Source organism: Bos taurus, chromosome 12 (genome assembly GCF_002263795.3).
Source record: "Bos taurus isolate L1 Dominette 01449 registration number 42190680 breed Hereford chromosome 12, ARS-UCD2.0, whole genome shotgun sequence".
In the NCBI taxonomy this organism is placed as follows: domain Eukaryota; kingdom Metazoa; phylum Chordata; class Mammalia; order Artiodactyla; family Bovidae; genus Bos; species Bos taurus.
The window spans coordinates 33,520,044-33,537,747 of NC_037339.1; the positions used below are offsets into that span (position 1 = coordinate 33,520,044).

At 45.8% G+C, this 17,704-nt stretch overlaps 1 protein-coding gene across 4 annotated transcripts in view; it reads right to left on the reverse strand.

The window, feature by feature from the left end:
- ATP8A2 (ATPase, aminophospholipid transporter, class I, type 8A, member 2) overlaps nucleotides 1-17,704 on the reverse strand; it is a 494,154-nt gene that overhangs the window by 140,747 nt on the left and 335,703 nt on the right. For all 4 annotated transcript variants that reach the window (XM_024999819.2, XM_024999820.2, NM_001435329.1 and 1 more), the window contains 2 exons: nucleotides 14,931-15,053; nucleotides 12,920-12,998 (listed from right to left, as the gene is read on the reverse strand). In XM_024999819.2, coding sequence (XP_024855587.1) covers nucleotides 12,920-12,998; nucleotides 14,931-15,053 — 202 coding nt within the window. The remainder of the gene's footprint in view (nucleotides 1-12,919; nucleotides 12,999-14,930; nucleotides 15,054-17,704) is intronic.

Below are 17,704 nucleotides of genomic sequence, written 5' to 3' on the forward strand. Positions count from 1 at the left end.
TAAGCATAAGATGGGCTCTGTTCTAAGCACTTTACCTCCACGAGGATGCTTACTAGTATATGTAATACTAGTAGACGACTATTATTAGCATTACTAATACGCAACACTAAAATGCTAATACTTCTCTGATGCTCCAGCAATGCTATGAAATGGCATTATGACCTGCATGTTTCAGACGAGGAAACTAGGGCAGCAAAGAGAAGCTAAATGACAAGGGAGGCCATACTCTGAGTGAGAAATGGTGAACTCTGGAAACAAGACATCGCTTTCACTAACAGACAAATGGACCCCAAAGTGGTGCAGAATCTCTGTCACATGAATCTCACTTTTATCTTCACCTTATTTCTCTCCTAGAAAGTTTCTTCCCATTAGGTGTTGGAAAGACTTCTTCTTAATCTAGTTATTTTCCCCCTTGAAGTTGTCTTCTTTTATTCTTTGGGGTCCATGTCTCTCACGCAGTTGGGGGGTGCTGTCCCTGGGATGGTAGTGTGTTCAGCAGCATGCCAGGTCTCTATCCACAAGATGAGCACAGCACCGACCCCTTGGTTGTGAGCCAGTAGTATCCTCCACCAAGATGTGACAACAAAAAATGCCTCTGGACACTGCCAATGTCCCTTGGGGAAAATTCCCCATATTGAGAATCACAGTATTAGAGGAAAGAAAACAGAGGAGCTGGAATAAATACAGAGAATACACCCTGAAATAAGAGCGGCAAATGAAGGGAACACCCCTCGTCTGTAGTCAGGCCGAGGAGCAGAGTGTGTTGGGACCTCACAGTTCACACCATCAGCAGAGAAGCAAGGTGAGGCCTTGGTACAAAGAGATGGAACTGCCATTGCTTGATGGCCTTCAAAGGGGCAAACCCTGTGATCACTTCCAGGATCGAGAGCTCACTGATGCAGAGAGCATCTCCATGGAGACCCTTAAGACCATGGACCACCATGCTGGGAATTTGGCACAAACAGAAGAAACAGGTAGTGAAACCCAGGGACCTCTTCTAACTGTAGCTTCTAGAATTTTAAAAGGCATGTATTTCTACCTTGCCATGACAGTCCAATGCTACTGGCATTACATAACTTGCCTGCAACTGAGTTCGTCTGAATACTTAAGATTAGTGATGCCAAGATAACCCTATTATTCCAACTCATCATTTTTCAAGGATAACTCAACACTGCATTTTAAGTTTCTGCTTAGGAAAGAGCATCTCCCAGCCCAATCGAAACTAATACCATCTGGGAATAATTCATTCCTTGAAGGAGAAATTCCCAAACTGTGATTCTGTACATACCAACAGCCTTGGAAAAGACAGCATCCACTAAACAACTCACAAGTCACTGCTTGGCCCACCCTGTTGGGGAAATTCCCACAGGATAGCGTGTTCTCTTAAAGGTTATATTTTGACTGCTTTAGAGGGAAATACCTGTGGGCATCAGTTCTTATTAAAAATTTGCCAGTAGCATCCTCCTGATGAAAGAAAAGGCACTAAGTTTTAAACAATCATTCGTGGATGAACACATTCATAAGCTACAGCTTGCTTATAATTCAAGGCTGGAAAAGTCCATTTGGACTGTCCACTTTATTATTTCTGCAGCATGTTACTCACAAATTATTTCTTCCTGTTTTGCTTAATCTTAACAGTACTGTTATAATTCACCACTGTACTCAGAAAAACAACTTTCCTGTAGCTTAGCTGTTTTCATTTTAGCAGGGTATTTAAAACTCAAGTGACTTTTTTTAATAGGAGATAAAGAACCCCCAAACCAAGGTAAGTCATTGGGTTCCCAAGCCAGCCTTTTAGAACATATTTATCCACCATCTATGTAAGTGATGATAAGATTATGCAGATGAAGCAGCACGGGGGGCACAGATGGATATAGGGAGGAAGGGGGCAGCGAGAGGGGAAAGGACAGTTCAGGCACAAAAGGAAATCCGTCTGCCTAGAGACATGGGGGTGGATGCTTGCACTGCATCAGACAGTGATGTCAGCGGGAGCCAGGCCATTCCAGGTTCTGAGAAGGTCCCAGTAAAGAAACTCATCCAATGCGCAGGTGGAGAGAGGTGATCTCCACACACCTTTATTCACCAGCAAGACGTTGAGCATCTCCCAGCAGAAATCATCACTAGCACACAAAGGTCCAGCAGGCCCAGGCCAGCGTTGGGGAGGGAGGGGGAGGGGGAAAGGGAGCGAGGGGGGCAGGAGCGAGGGAAGAGGAGGGAAGCGGGCTGCCTGTTGCATCAGCACTCTCCTCAGCATCTCACTGGACCATGTGAGACCAGCCACGAGACCGAGATTGCGGATCAGCACCCCCGAGAGGAGAGCTGAAATGAGGGGGGGCAGTGTGTGCTCCCTGTCCCCGAGGTCCAGGTAAAGAGCTCCACAAGGTAAAAGAAGCCGTAAGAGTGGGAAAGATGCTAGTCTCACTTGTTGGTCACATATAGAATCACCTGGTGGGGCTTCACGTGGGGTAAAATCCGATACAATGATGGGATGACCGTGTGCATCAGAGGTGGTATTACGGGTGCCTGAAGCCCTGTCCTGAGAGCCACTCATTCTCCTCCGGACAGAAATGATGCCGTGGCTTCAGGACCCACAGACCCTCAGCAGCTGCCCAGCCTGTTGGTCCAGACTTACATCATCTGCAAAGTCGGGTTGGAGTCAGGGACTGGCATGATGTAGGAATAGCCAAATGAGGTTGACAAACCCAGACACTAAACCGACTGGTGTGAACAATGACAACAAACCCACATGGACCCTCCAGTGACTAGTGACAGCCCCAAACGCTGCAGGCAAAACGCTCTCTGAGAATATGTGTGGGGAAAGTTCATCTCGTTTTCTAAACAGGCAGAATGATTGGGGAACTTACCTCAGAGGTTTTCAAGGGGCTAGGCTGATGACATCTTATAAAGATGCCATTTCAATGAAATGCTCGTTAAACACATTACATTATGACCCGGCTAAACCACAAAAACGTATTCAGAGAGGGCTTTGACGAAAAGCAAAATCTGAAGCCTAAGTTACAGCATAGTCCTGTGCAGCCAGAGAAGACAGGGCTCAATAATCAAGAAAACAGATGGGGTGAATGCATACATGTGTTTTTGGTGTAGTAAGAACCTGTGGAGGCCTAGATTCAAAATCACAGCATTGCACACACATCTGACTCCAGAGGAAGAATTAGGGAGATGGCACCGTTCCCTCAACAGACACCAGGGCATCTGTCAAGAATTTTGGCTGGAGAGAAGATGCCAAGTCCCTCCTGTTCTCCATCTTCTGACCTTTTCCTTCAGCAGCACCAATTCAGTGTGTGTGTTAGTCAATCAGGCGTATCCGACTCTTTGCAGCCCACCAGGCTCCTCTGTCCATGGAATTTCCCAGGCAAGAATACTGGAATGGGTTGCCATTCCCTTATCCAGGAGATCTTCCCAACCCAGGGATCGAACCTGCGTCTCCTGTATTGCACGTGGATCCTTTAGCATCTGAGCCTCGAACCTTCAGTAGCACCAATTCAGAGCAGCCCTTGTTCCAGCATATTAACAGGCTCTCCTCTCCCGATCTCACTCTTGGGGCCTCTTAAGGTGGCAAAGGCTCAGAGGTACAATGCCAACCAGCTACTACTGGATGAATATCAAGAGTGAAAATGTCTTCCAAGTGTCAAAGAACTCACTTACAAATGCACTTAGAACTCATCCTGCTCAAATGTCTGCACTGTCTGTATGACAACTGAAATGATTCTTTTTGCTTCTGATGCTGTGTATTCATAAAGAGAAGATTCATTTTTCCTTTCTCTGTAAAGAGTGCCATACACTATTGCAAGGCATTTCTAAAAGGTACAGTTTATACAAGTGTTAGTGATTATAATTACATTGAGAACCAGCGCTGGGTTAAGTTCCTGGTTATATAAGCCTTTTTCTGGATTTTCTCCTCTGTACTGACATTTCTGCTGGATAAAGTTAAGGATATGAAACTCAGAGTTCAACCTTTCTCTTTTTTCATTCTTATTTACTAAAAATAGACTTTAAAAGGGAAGTGAAAATGATGGAAAGTAAACTCAACTGCCTGTCGATGTCAAACAGCCATCTTGTAGGCACAGGCTCATTTCTGACTCCCAGGAGCAGATCTAGGGACAGTCTGAGGCCGTCCTACCTAGGAGGGCCCTGTGACTAGTTCTCGCCAATCAGAAGTGAAGGATCCTGTCCTGCCAGAGAAGGTTAAGAGCCATCAGTCCTCCTGGCCCTCTCTTGTCCCTGTGTGAGGCTAAGGGTGAACTTGGGTGCCATGAACAGATGAAGCACCACTATGGAGATGAATCCAGGGCTTGTTTTAACCAGATGTTAGAAGAGAAATAGACATGGATGTGATGGTCATGAAGGACAAAGTTTATACTTAAGGATCCCTAAAAACAGGACACACAGGATGTCAGGCTGGGCCACATGGGGAAACAGCAGGGTCAGGCAGGAGGGGAGAGGACAAAACATGACCCAGAGCTTTTATTTGGGTTTTCACAGGATAAAATGGACCAGGCAGGGTAGATACACTGTGTAAGCTCAGGGTTGGATAAGTGTGAACAATTTCAACAGCCTCTGGGTTCAGGGTTGACCCCTAGCTATGTTATACCTGCTCCAGGGTGATTTAGGGTACAGAACATTAGTCTGGTGTGAGATAGTAAGATACAGAGATGTCTGGGGGCCCCAGAACTGTTGGCTGGATATCAAAGGCAAGCCTGCAGGGGAGCTATCTGCTCTAGGAATCAGCCAACCCTGGGAACACAGTCTCTCCAAGACCAGTTCAGTTTAGTCACTCAGTTGTGTCCAACTCTTTGCGACCCCATGGACTGCAGCACACCAGGCTTCCCTGTCCACCACCAACTCCTGAAGCTTGCTCAAACTCATGTCCACTGAGTCGGTAATGCCATCCAACCATCTCATCCTCTGTTGTCCCCTTCTCCTGCCTTCAATCTTTCCCAGCATCAGGGTCTTTTCCAAGGAGTCAGTTCTTTGCATCAGGTGGCCAAAGTATTAGAGTTTCAGCTTCAGCATCAGTCCTTCCAATGAATATTCAGGACTGATGTCCTTTCAGACTGACTGGTTTGATCTCCTTGCAGTCCAAGGGACTCTCAAGAGTCTTCTCCAACACCACAGTTCAAAAGCACCAATTCTTTGGCACTCAGCTTTCTTTATAGTCCAACTCTCACATCCATACATGACTACTGGAAAAACCATAGCTTTGACTAGATGGACCTTTGTTAGCAAAATAATGTCTCTGCTTTTTAAAATGCTATCTAGGTTGGTCATAGCTTTTCTTCCAAGGATCAAGTGTCTTAATTTCATGGCTGCAGTCACCATCTGCAGTGATTTTGGAGCCCAAGAAAATAAAGTCTGTCACTGTTCCCATTGTTTCCCCATCTATTTGCCATGAAGTGATGGGACTGGATGCCATGATCTTCATTTTTTGAAAGCTGAGTTTTAAGCCAGCTTTTTCACTCTCCTCTTTCACTTTCATCAAGAGACTCTTTAGTTCTTCTTTGCTTTCTGCCATAATGGTGGTGTCATCTGCATATCTGAGGTTATTAATATTTCTCCCAGCAATCTTCGTTCCAGCTTGTGCTTCACCCAGCCTCGTGTTTCTCATGGTGTCTGCATATAAGTTAAATAAGCAGGGTGACAATATACAGCCTTGGCGTACTCCTTTCCCGATTTGGAACCAGTCTTTTGTTCCATGTCCAGTTCTCACTGTTGTTTCTTGACCTGCATACAGATTTCTCAGGAGGCAGGTCAGGTGGTCTGGTATTCCCATTTCTTTCCAAATTTTCCACAGTTTGTTATGATCTACACAGTCAAAGGCTTTGGCGTAGTCAATAAAGCAGATGCTTTTCTGGTATTCTCTTGCTTTTTCAATGATCCAATGGATGTTGGCAATTTGATGTCTCGTTCCTCTGCCTTTTCTAAATCCAGCTTGAACATCTGAGGGTTCATGGTTTACATACTGTTGAAGCCTGGCTTGGAAAATTTTGAGCATTACTTTGCTAGCGTGTGAGATGAGTGCAATTGTGCGATAGTTTGAACACTCTTTGTCACTGCCTTTCTTTGGGACTGGGATGAAAACTGACCTTTTCCAGGATCAAGGTGTAATACCAGGGCATCACAAATGTGGAAAATGAAAACAGCGTCAATATACCATGTACAATATACTATTCCATTTGATGATGACACGAGGCAGAATAAGCCTTTACTGGGCTAAGCCCTTGATATTTGGGGGTTGTTTGTTGCAGCAGCTGTCCCTACCCTAATACACCTTGATTCAACTTCTTGACAGAGTTCTAAAGGTGAAATCTAAGAACTCCAGCTCATACTTTTTACAGCATTACATCAAACCCAACTGTGTAAAATACATGTGACACAGTCAGGTTACAGAAGTTGTCAACAGTGCAAAATAGAAACGGCTAATGAATCATACTTTGGGACATGGAAGAAGTCCAAGTTGTACAGTTTATTATTATCTTCTTGAGAAAATATTGGCTTCCCAGGTGGCTCAGTGGTAAGAATCTGCCTGCCCTACAGGAGGTGCAGGTTTGATTCCTGGGTTGGGAAGGCCCACTGGAGGAAGGCACGGCAACCCACTCCAGTATTCTTGCCTGGAGAATCCCCATAGACAGAGGAGCTTGGCAGGCTACAGTCCCTGGGGTCACACAGAGTCAGACACGACTAAAGCAACTTGGCACACACGCACGCACAGTCAGACAGACCCAGGAAGTTTTCATAAATGCAATATTGGATCCCTCCAGTTCTGCCCCTCTAGGAGCCCTCTAATCCGTCCACTTCTCCGATGCTGTCACTACACAACCTAAGCAATAGCCAACTAGCTGGATGCCAAAAATCGTTCTGGCCAGTGTAGTCACCTTGAAATTCATCAGCTACTTGGCTCTCTGCTTATAACCCATCAGTGGCTCCCGCTGAACTTATACTTCAAAAGGCTCACTAGTCCCCAAGACTGGGAAAGGTCTGATCTCTTGGTCTCCATCCTTTACCATCCTTAGGCAATCGATCTCACAGCCTCGCTCCTCAGTCTTCCACCCACACATGTCTTCTCTGACTCTGAATCACAGCCTCTTACCCATGCTATTCCCATAGCCTGAAACCCTTCCCTCCCTACTCTCTTCCCAGCTCTCTCCTCCCTCGCATCCTTTGACTATGTAACACATCCTCAAACCCAGGGCCAGATCAGTGGTCCTTGGAACGCACACCATTTGACCTCGATCGTCCTCTCATTACACTTTCTGTTCAGTCCTGCTTTGTCCCGTGTGAGCTCCACGAGGGCAGGGAATCTGCCTACTGGACTTGTACTACATCTGCCAAAAGGGACCTGGCACAAAGGACGCAGTCACTTGTCTTTTTTTTTTTTAAATGAATGAGTAATTGATCTTAAGAAGATGCAATCTCAGAGAACAAGGGCAATCTAACCCCACTTTAGCTTAATGTGAAACTTACGTGACATAAAAATAACCAAGTTTATAGTAACAGGTATAGGGTCATAAATAATTCAAGCTAAAATGACCCAGTACTGCCACAGGCAGAGAGAAGTACCCTACATCTCATTTTATACAGGTATACTATCATTTCAGTTTATAAAATGTGTCTAATCTCACAGCAGCACATTTATTAGAAAATATAATGTAGCCTTCTCCAAAAATGTTCAGAGATCCTACTGCTTAATTAGTGCCAATATAATAAATATCTACATCGCATTTCTTCTGGAAAGAGATAGGGATAGTTTCCAGAGTGTAGACAGGGAGGAATCAAGAATAAATCTTTTGGGGGGCCATTTTTCTCTGATGCTAAATATATTCCTATCCCTTCCCTCTTAAATTCCATCAAGAAGAACAAAATCTGAAAATTTCCTTTTTAAAAAATCAAAATGGATTTGCCAATAACCACATTCCACTTCAAGGAGGGTTGCTCAAATATGCATACTGGATACACCACTGGAAAGTCCAAGAGTGGCCCAACATCAAAGTCTTGGTGAATTTCAGTCCCTGCAAAGGTGACATCTTGGGTTTTAACCTAGAATCATGTTTAAGTTTGAAGGCTGGGAGCTGCAGACTGGCCATGGCCGTGAGCGTAAGGTTGTGATGGTTGGAAGAAATCTGATTTACTACAGAATTGCTGGAGTGGAAAAATGTAGTTTGAAACTTGAAATGAATCATCACAAACTCCATCAGCCGAGCACTGCTTTGAAAATTCTATCCAAAACCACACAGAAATAAGCAAAGCAAAATTCTTGGATGCTTCTTAAGGAATGATTGACGGGCTAGCACCTCTCAGAAACGTTTCTTGCCAACAATGATGCCGGAGTGACCAGCTCTGTCTGTACCTAAGCCTTTCTCGAGGGAGCCTGGAGAACATTTCCTGGTAGAATCCACCACACTGACGATGCAGCCCACAGAACATGAAACACTGCAACCAAGCTGCTCTGTGGATCTCAGCCCCCAGTCGAGTAAAGGTCCTCAGGGCTGAGTGTAGCCCACGGCTGACAGCTTCCGGCAGGACTTGGGGCTGGAGCGGGGGTGGGGGACCCAAGGCACTGTTCTATGAGATCAGGCTCTCCGTGGTTTGAAGATGCTCTCGTTTGTCTCAAATTGGTGCCATTTTCCAACACTTCTTTGGAAGCAGGGTGAATGCCTCCTTCTAAGGGATGGTTCAAAGTGTTAACAGGAGCTCATTGTTATTTAGGGCAATCAGCCCATGACCAAGTAATCAAATCAGCTGCCACATCCTGGTTCTTCTCAAACTTGCAAGCTTTTTGATTTCCTCCTCTGACTTCCTTCCCTCCACTAAAAAACCGAACACACAAAGACCTGTGCTCTTGCCAGACCTGAGGCACTTCTCTACACGGCTGTCTTGTCTTCCTCGGAGGCAAGTCCGGGGTATAACTCTCCCACCCCAAACCTCTCCCTCATCTGGGTTTTAGTGATCTGACCCTCAACCTAAAATTCCTATGCTACTGCCCTCTCGACTAGGGTGCTGCTGCAGACGCAGAGGGGATGCTGGAAATGCGTGCAGTCATGTTCTGGTTCACAGCTGCACAAGGATGGGGGGAAAGGCGGTGGGGAGAGGGTTCACTGTCCACGGCCAGGGAAGCTCAGGGTCTGGAAGTGCTCACCAAAGGCTGAACAAGATCCTGAGTCCACCCCTGCATTCCCTTGGGAGCCACTGCCCAAGGACTCTCCCAGCTCCCGGGCAGCACGAGCCCTGTGTGCTTGTGCTCCCTGTCAGGAATGCTCTTTCTCCCCTACTTTCCCTACACCTCCCCTGCCCTACCTGCTCACTCTCTGCTCCTTTTTTAAGAACGTAAGTACTACTTACTTCCTTGGAGAAGATGCTTCCTTGACCCACTAGACTAGGTTATGTCCCGGTATTACAAGCTCCCCAGCAGCCTGTAGAACACAGCACACTGGCCATTAAGCAATTACGTGCATAATTCCTGATCATCTAACATCTTCTTCCCGATCATCAGCTCTGACCTCACAGAAGCCCCCAGAGAGCAAGACAAGCTGCGTTTTTTAGTGTCCACCACGCCCTTGGCACCCGGCACATCATTGGTCTGCTATGATTCTGCTGAAGGACTTCTTCTCAAGACAAGTTCTCCCTTGGCTAAACACATCCCTAGTCCCAGGTTTAACCCTCCTTAAGCTCCCTGGAAGAGCTGAGGACCTAACCAGGACTCCTGCTATCAGTTTTCCTTCTCCTATCAGCCTTACAAGATATGATGGTTTTAACTTCCCAAAATTGCTCTGCTCGCAATACTCAGCTCAATCTAAATGCTACTGACTGTTCAATGCTTCCAAATGGAATCTTGGCTTCTTAACATTGCATTCCAAGCTCTCTGCAGTTCAGATTTCACCCACCTTCTCCAACTCTTCTGCCTTCCTCCCTGTAAGGAATGAACTTCTCAAGCTCTCCGCATCTGTCCTGAATCATCCCCTTCATTCAGCTCTTCCCTCCAACCCTGGCATCTTGCTCTGCCTGGACTTCCAGGCTAAGCCTACACGTTATCCCCTTCAACAAGCCATGAGTCATCCTAAATGAAAGACATCTCTTTCAGCCCCCTGCAATCTGAGAGTGCTTCCTCTGGATTTTACTTGAGAGAGCTACTTTCTGCCTGCACTAGAATTATCCACGTCCCTTACCAGACTTCAAATGCTTTGACAGGAAGACCCACATTGCCATGTTTACCCACCACCCTCAGACTCTATCACAGGGCCTTGGACATAAATATCACATCAAAGAATAAGGCTGAGGGACATTGTAATCATGTTTGTGGTGTACTAATAGTGAGAATTTAGGAATGAATCCTACAATTTTCATTCCATTTGTTAGAGGACATCAACTAGTGACCAAGAACACCACAGCCTTCTGTTGTTCTTTACCAAATAGACTTCACACTTGGTATTCATTTCACCTTCAACAGTTTCAGTCAAAAGGTTACTGTTTATAATATAACCTAATGAAAACCTCTATGCAGAAGGCTTAATAAATATGAAATAATGATGCTAACCATCATGGCAATTAAAAAATGGAAAAAAGTCACCCTTTTGGTTGCTAGGCAAATTCCTAACCTGAATGAAGCAGATAAAGTGAAAGTCACTCAGCTATGTCTGATTCTTTGCGACCCCATGTACTATACAGTCAATGGAATTCTCCAGGCCAGAATATTGCAGTGGGTAGCCTTTCCCTTCTCCAGGGGATCTTCCTAACACAGCGATCAAACCCAGGTCTCCCACATTGCAGGTGGATTCTTTACCAGCTGAGCCACAAGGGAAGCCCAAGAATACTGGAGTGGGTAACCTATCCCTTCTCCAGTGGATCTTCCCAACCCAGGAATTGAACTGGGGTCTCCTGCATTGCAGGGGGATTCTTAACCAACTGAGCTACCAGGGAAGCCATGTGGTGGAAACTACCTGGTGACACCTCGTAGGTAAACTAGTAACTGTTGGGGAATCTATCTTCTTTTAAATACAGACCACATTGGGAGAGTGGATGGATTTACACGATGTGATCTAGGTAAACAATAGTGATCCCACCAAAAAATACAAGCCGCCATCTCAAAGCACATAATGATGACTCAGGATCAGAAAACCACCTGATCAGACGGGGCCGCACTAGCTCCTTCTGAAGCGGGCAAGTAAAGGACCATCTTGGAAAACTTCTATGAGTCCAAAGCAAGCACCACGTATTTACAGAGTCCCCGTAGACATAAGAGGGTGGTGAGCCTAGAGATAATACCCAGAGTCAGTACGAGTACGAGTCTCTTCCTATTCAAGAAAGGCTGGGCTTGGGGACCAGAGGACACGTACCAAAGCCGCTCTTGTGCTCAGCAGACAAACTGCCTCCCATCACCATCCCAGCCTGATACAAAGACAGCCACTTTATCACCAAACTGCCAGAGCTTCTAATACAAAGCACAGTCAACACTCTTATATTTGTAAGCTCTTAATCACAAAATCATTTCAAAATATTGGGTTGGTCAAAAGGTTGTTCAGGTTTTTCTGTATGATGTTATAAAAAAATTAAAAGAACTCTTTGGCCAACCCAATAAATTAAAACCACTACATGTAAAGGAAATGGCAACCACTCCAGTAGTCTTGCTTGGGAAATCTCATGACAGAGGAGGCTGGTGGGCTACAGTCCACGGGGCTGCAAAGAGTCGGATAGGACGGAAACACCTAAACAACAGCAACACATAAAGATGAATCACAGGAAAGTTTCAAAGAATGGTTCATCTAGAATGCCCCTTTGGGGGTGAGGCTAGAAGCAAAAAAATTTACTTTCTCATTTAGAGACTTTGGCGTGGAGTAGGCAATGGCAATCCACTCCAGTAGTCTTGCCTGGGAAAGTCCATGGACAGAGGAACTTGTTAGGCTACAGCCCACGGATCGCAAAACGTCAGACACGACTGAGCACACACACAAGTAAGCAAGAGACTCAGGGGCCCTTGAAAGAAAAGGAGGTCCGATGCAATAGAGAACAAGTCATAAGGTATATAACACATGGGCTGTGCGTGCATATTCTCTAACCATCAATATTTGACAGGTTAAAGCACATCAGTGAGAATGAATCATGTCCGTCTGAAGCACAAAAACCACTGACACAGAAACTGGGAAGAAGAAACAAAGAAGCTCGTAAACTTTATATCCTTTGGTTCTCTGAACAGTCAGAGGCCTTGTCTAGTCAACATTTGGAGTAACTTTCCCCGGAGGTATTATTACGATTTGAGAGGAGTAATAGACGGACATTCTCGTAATACATTTTCATTTTTTGAGGCTAAAAGGTATGTCTCTTTAAGAAGCCACATTTTAGATGCATTAATGAGAACAAGCACACCCTCCTCCAGCTCAGCGAAGGTTAAAAACAACTGGAATAGTCCGGCCTCCAACAAACTTTAAACATTTGCTTGATAAGTGTACATCAAGGAAAAGAGACTTTCAGAAAACAGGGTATAAAATTATACTCTCGTGAGATTTGAGTTATTTGGCATAGAGGTGCGTCAGGCTTGGAAAACGAAAGCCCAAGTGATTAACAGAAAATTTCAAACTCGAGGGCAAGAGGCATTGATGTTTCATTATAGTAAAGTGCTTTTCTTCAAGATCTTTGACTCAAATCGTTATTAAAAATAAAGTTTCAGATTCTTAGTATTTAAACTCTCCAGGCAACTGGAAAGAAAATGGGTTCTTAGAGCCAGAAGGGGTGAAACCTACAAGCTATAAAGCCGAGACTAGCTCTCATTAGATGTTACGTATGTTTTTCTTCTGAAATTTGTTCCTGTGATCTCTAGGCCTGTGGAACTGGGGGAAAAAGTTGTGAACAACAGGCGTGGAGGGGCTGCAAAGCTACTTGGTGAGAGTTGAATCACGAAGCCATTACCTACCATGCTCCAGCGCTTTCATGGGAAACCAGAACAGGATGAGTGAGTGGACCAAGGCGTTGATGCAGTGACCCCAGAAAACCTAAGGGAAAACAGACCGAGGCTGTCAGGAACTGCCCACACTCTTGACCTCTGTGTGGCTCAACAAGCCCCTCACTGTCAGGGATGCAGGCGGCAATCCCAGCTCCAGAAGGCGGAAAAAACCAATTTCCTCCTTTTTAGCTACAAATGAGCCGGCTGTCTCCAGATTATATTCCTCGAGTACAAGGACCTAAAGAGATATTCACATATACACAAGACAATATACAATCTATCTACATCCGAAAAATAAATGATCATCCATTTCCTTTAGAACTGAAAGCAAGACAACAACATTTTACCATCATTCAAAAAAAGGGGTAATAGGTCACACTGGGACTGAAGAGACTTAAACCATACTTTTGGAAAGCATTAAAAACATTTAACATGTGAATTCTCACACAGCATGCTCACTCTCTTGTTTTACCCCTGAAAATCCCTCCCATTTTCGGTTTTTAGGATTTAGATGAATAGCATTCAGAGTTAAAGATTCTCTTTAACACTCGAAAGGTCAAACAACAGAACTAAACCAGCAGTTTCTTCTCAATTACGGATTCATAAATGCATTTCAACCGTGCCTTTAACCCTGAGATGAAAGAATTACTAAAGCCGGATGGAATTTCTTTAAAAATCTACACATCATACTAGGAACTGCCATATAGCTTGATCTTAACTAGTGACGGGACAACAGAAAATGATGAGAAATGATAAGACAATGAAATCTTCCTACTTTAATGTTCATGATTTCCCTATCTCTTCCCTGCCCTCTACATCCTACCCGCCCTCATCTTCAAAATGCCTGCAGGTTGGTCTCCGATCACCCTCATCTCTGCTACCTTTCCAGTGGGTCCACTCCCTACCCCGACCTTATGCAGCCTTTGAATTCAAACTCTGTAAATCACAGATTTGATTCACATAAATGACGCTGAACAAAGAGACCGTATTTCTCATGGACAGAACCACAGTGAACAAGGACACAATCAGTCACTCCCATCTCCTGTGTGTGGAACACACGAGATCCAGTAGGATCCCTCGTATTTTTTCCGGATGTGGACACAGCTATCATGCTTTCCCAAACACGAGGCCGCTCTGAAGGAGGACTGTCATGACAGCTGGCTCAGAACAAGGTGTTCAGGGACCGCTCTTTGCCCAGGACTCCCGGATCACCCTCTCTCAGGCCCCAGTAGTGGTCACGCAGGCTGGTCACACACTCAACCAGCACGAGCTGTCTTAACTGAATGGGGCAACGAGCCTCAGTTCCAGCCCCTGAAACCCCTCCCACATGACCACTGGAGATGGAAACACAGCAAATGCAGACATGTGGGCATCTCTGCCTCCAGCCCAGCGGGCACCTGCCCTCCTCAGGGTGGGTCCTCACCGCTGCCCCCCAGACGTGGCTGGTGGGCCAGTGACCCACCAGACCCCTTGGTGACTCCTGATCGGAGGACCCTGAAACACCTAAGCCTGCTCCTGCTCAGCTCAGCGCTGGATCCCTACTCCTTGTCTGTCTAGATGTCTTCTCTTTACCGATTCTCCAGACTGAAATACAACAGCCACGTCTGACTTGATTCCTGCATTCACCTCTGGCCAATTCTCCTCACTGGCTGAAGGAATATTTCCCTGTCACTGAGAACCAGGCAGTGATGGAGCAAGGGCCGTGCCACGTGATGTGGCTCACTGGGATGGGGGAGGATTAGATCCCACAGGCCTTGGGGTGTGGGGGCCACTGGCCACATGGCCATCAGAGGCTCAGGTGGGGAAGAAGGCTTTGTTAAACAGGAAGACTGGATGCTTCCTGCCTGATCAGGCAGTTCAGATTCCGTGGGTGTGCTATTCTGGGGGAGGTCTGGGGCCTCACCTTCCTTCAAGGGCCCCCTCCAAGCATCGGCGGGGTCACCAGCCTTTCCGAGGGGTCCCATGTACACACGCGGCTCACCTTGGTGTTGAAGCCCTCGGCGTTCTGGGTGATCTTGTAGAGCTGCGGGAACCTCAGCATGCTCTCCTGGCTGCAAGACCTCTCGAAGATGCCCAGCGTGAAGGGGGGCAGTGCCGTGAAAATCTGCGGAGATAACAGCGAGCTGTTAGCAGAGGCCCTTCTGACTCCTGCAGCCCCGGAGGTTCAGGTCGATGTGATGACGCCGTAACTTCAGGTCAAGTCAAAGCCTAGGTTTAGGGACTCCCTGGATACCCTCCCATCAGAGAAAATAAACGAAAGGTCATTTTACACTATTGCCTAATCAGCATAAAATTGACACGGAACACTAAGACCAACATCCTAAAACTGTGATTGGCCAAGAGCTCTGGTTCAAGGAACAACTGCCTTCCTTTGCAGATGAGCTGTGACTTCAAACCCGACACAGTGGGCTCTGTGTGGTGTGGGCGTGTTTTTCTGTGGGAGCCAAGGCCCCATTTACCTTGATTTTATGCTCACTTTTCAGGAAGCACAATGTCCTTCACCCACTTACTCAGTCATTTTACTGGGAATACATGATGGGTTAGATACTGTGATAACCCCCAGGAAGCGAGAGATTTAAAAACAGAAGAAGGAAGAAGGCAAAGAAGCAGGTCCCTGACCCCTTGGAACTCTATCTACTGCAGAGGTGGGGACGCGGCAGCTGGCAACAGGCACGGAACATATATACACAACAGCGTGCTCTGCAAAGTCACTCCTGGGGAGACGATGCAGGAAGCGGGGGAGTCAAGGAAGGATGCTTGGACCACAGAGCCTCTGGCCTGGAAGGTACTGCACCTGCAGAGTTTGGCAGGAGGGCAAGGGGTGTGAATGGGAGGGGACAGAGGGCAGCAGCCCCACGGACGAGCACCCATCACAAAGTTCTGAGGCTCAAACACACACAGAACATTTGGGGGGGACCTTGAGGTCATCCAGGGTGGCCGGGGACATGGCACGAGACAAGGCTGGGATGGAGACAGAATGACCTCTGGATATGCTGAGCAGAGGGTGCTGACCTTTGCCTGTCCTCCATAGCATGTGACAGGCTTGTATCTGTGTTCCGGAAAGAGAAAGCTGAGTGCTGAAGCAGAGGGCTGGAACAAGCATATTATCCCAGGCCGGCAGATCTACGGGCCACCTCCTCCTCGGGTATGAGCATGGGTTGCTTTCTGCTTGTCAAGGACCAAGCCCGCCAAGCTCTGGGGGCCGTGAGAACTGAATATGCATCTCGAGAGAGTGCTGAGTGCACATCAGTTCCCAGCAGCCTAGACGTCTGGCCAGGAATCAGCCTGCCCTGAGTCTGCTGGGACAAAGCAACCAGAGTGTCGTGGGGTGAGGCCCGGGAAAGTGGCCGGCTCCATCTTCAACTGGGAGCAGAGGAGATCAGCCCTGGGATGTCCAAGTTCTAAAGATCTCAAGGAGAAAAAGATCTCAATCACAAACTCTACAGGAAGGCGCCCCACAGACATCTCAGAAGCGCTGCACACTCAGTGTGTATATAAACTCACCCTCACTGTCAGGCTGAAGGAGCAATCCGCACATCATTTAACAGCCGGCTGTTTCTTCTTTTCCTTTTTTCACTTGACTTCCTCCTCCTACCTACTTCAAATCCTCTGGCCCTCTGCACCCCCAGGCTAACTACCTGCCAGATGTCTCACCTGGATTGTAGTGCACACACACACACACACACACACGTCAGGGATCATTACTTGTTTTTCAGAAACAATCCATCATACACACTTTCTTCATTGTATTTTTCTCATTAAACAAAACACCACGGGAAGCCCCCAAGTTCCCAGGGTTTGACCCTAAAGCAGTCATTTTCATGCTCACATAATAATTCATACTATAAGTGGACCATATTTCTTCAGCCATCACCTATTGATAGGCATTCATCTTGTTTCCAGTTCTCTGTTGTCACAACCATCATGTAATAAACACCTAGAGTATATTATAATATCTATCCTGTATCTTTTATTTCTCTGTGAAGGATTCCCAGAAGTAGGGCTGTGAGATTTTAAAAAACAAATACATTTTTAACTTCGTAGGATGCTGCTTGGCTGCTTCCAGAAAAGGTCCTAATGGTTTCTCTCTCCTTTCATGAAGGACACAACCTTTTCCCTGCTTTCCTATCAGCAATTGCTTGTTATATTCTATTTAATACTCTCCACTTAGAAAAACTGAAGATATTGACTACTTCTAAAAATAAATATTCCCTGGAACACCAGTGAGTCTGACCATGTTTTCATGTATTTGCTGGATGTGAGGATTTGGAATTGTGCGCAACATCAGGTCCTTTGTCCATTTTCAATTCATGGTTTATCTGCTTTTCTAAGAGTTCTTGAATTCTGTCTTTCTATTACAAAATTTCCTCCAAATACACTTTTTCTCTACTGGCTTTCTTTATGGTTTCATTTGTCATATACAATGCTTTCAATTTCTATAAGATCAAGAATAGCTTCTCAACATGCAATTACGTCAGGAGTTTCTTGCAGGATTTTTATAGTTTTACTTTTCAAATTTATGTCTCAATGTTTTTTGAAACTAATGTATCTATGCTGGATAAGAAAGGAGTCCAATTTTATTTTTTTCCCTATAAATAGCCAGTTTTGAGGACACAATCCAAACTTTTTCACTATGCTAAAATATCACCTTTGACATTTACTTATTAAATTCTCACATATTATAGTTCTGGAAGCTGGGATTTAGTGCTAAGTTCCCTGACTATCCGCCCAGTTCTCTCAGTACCAGGTTGATGC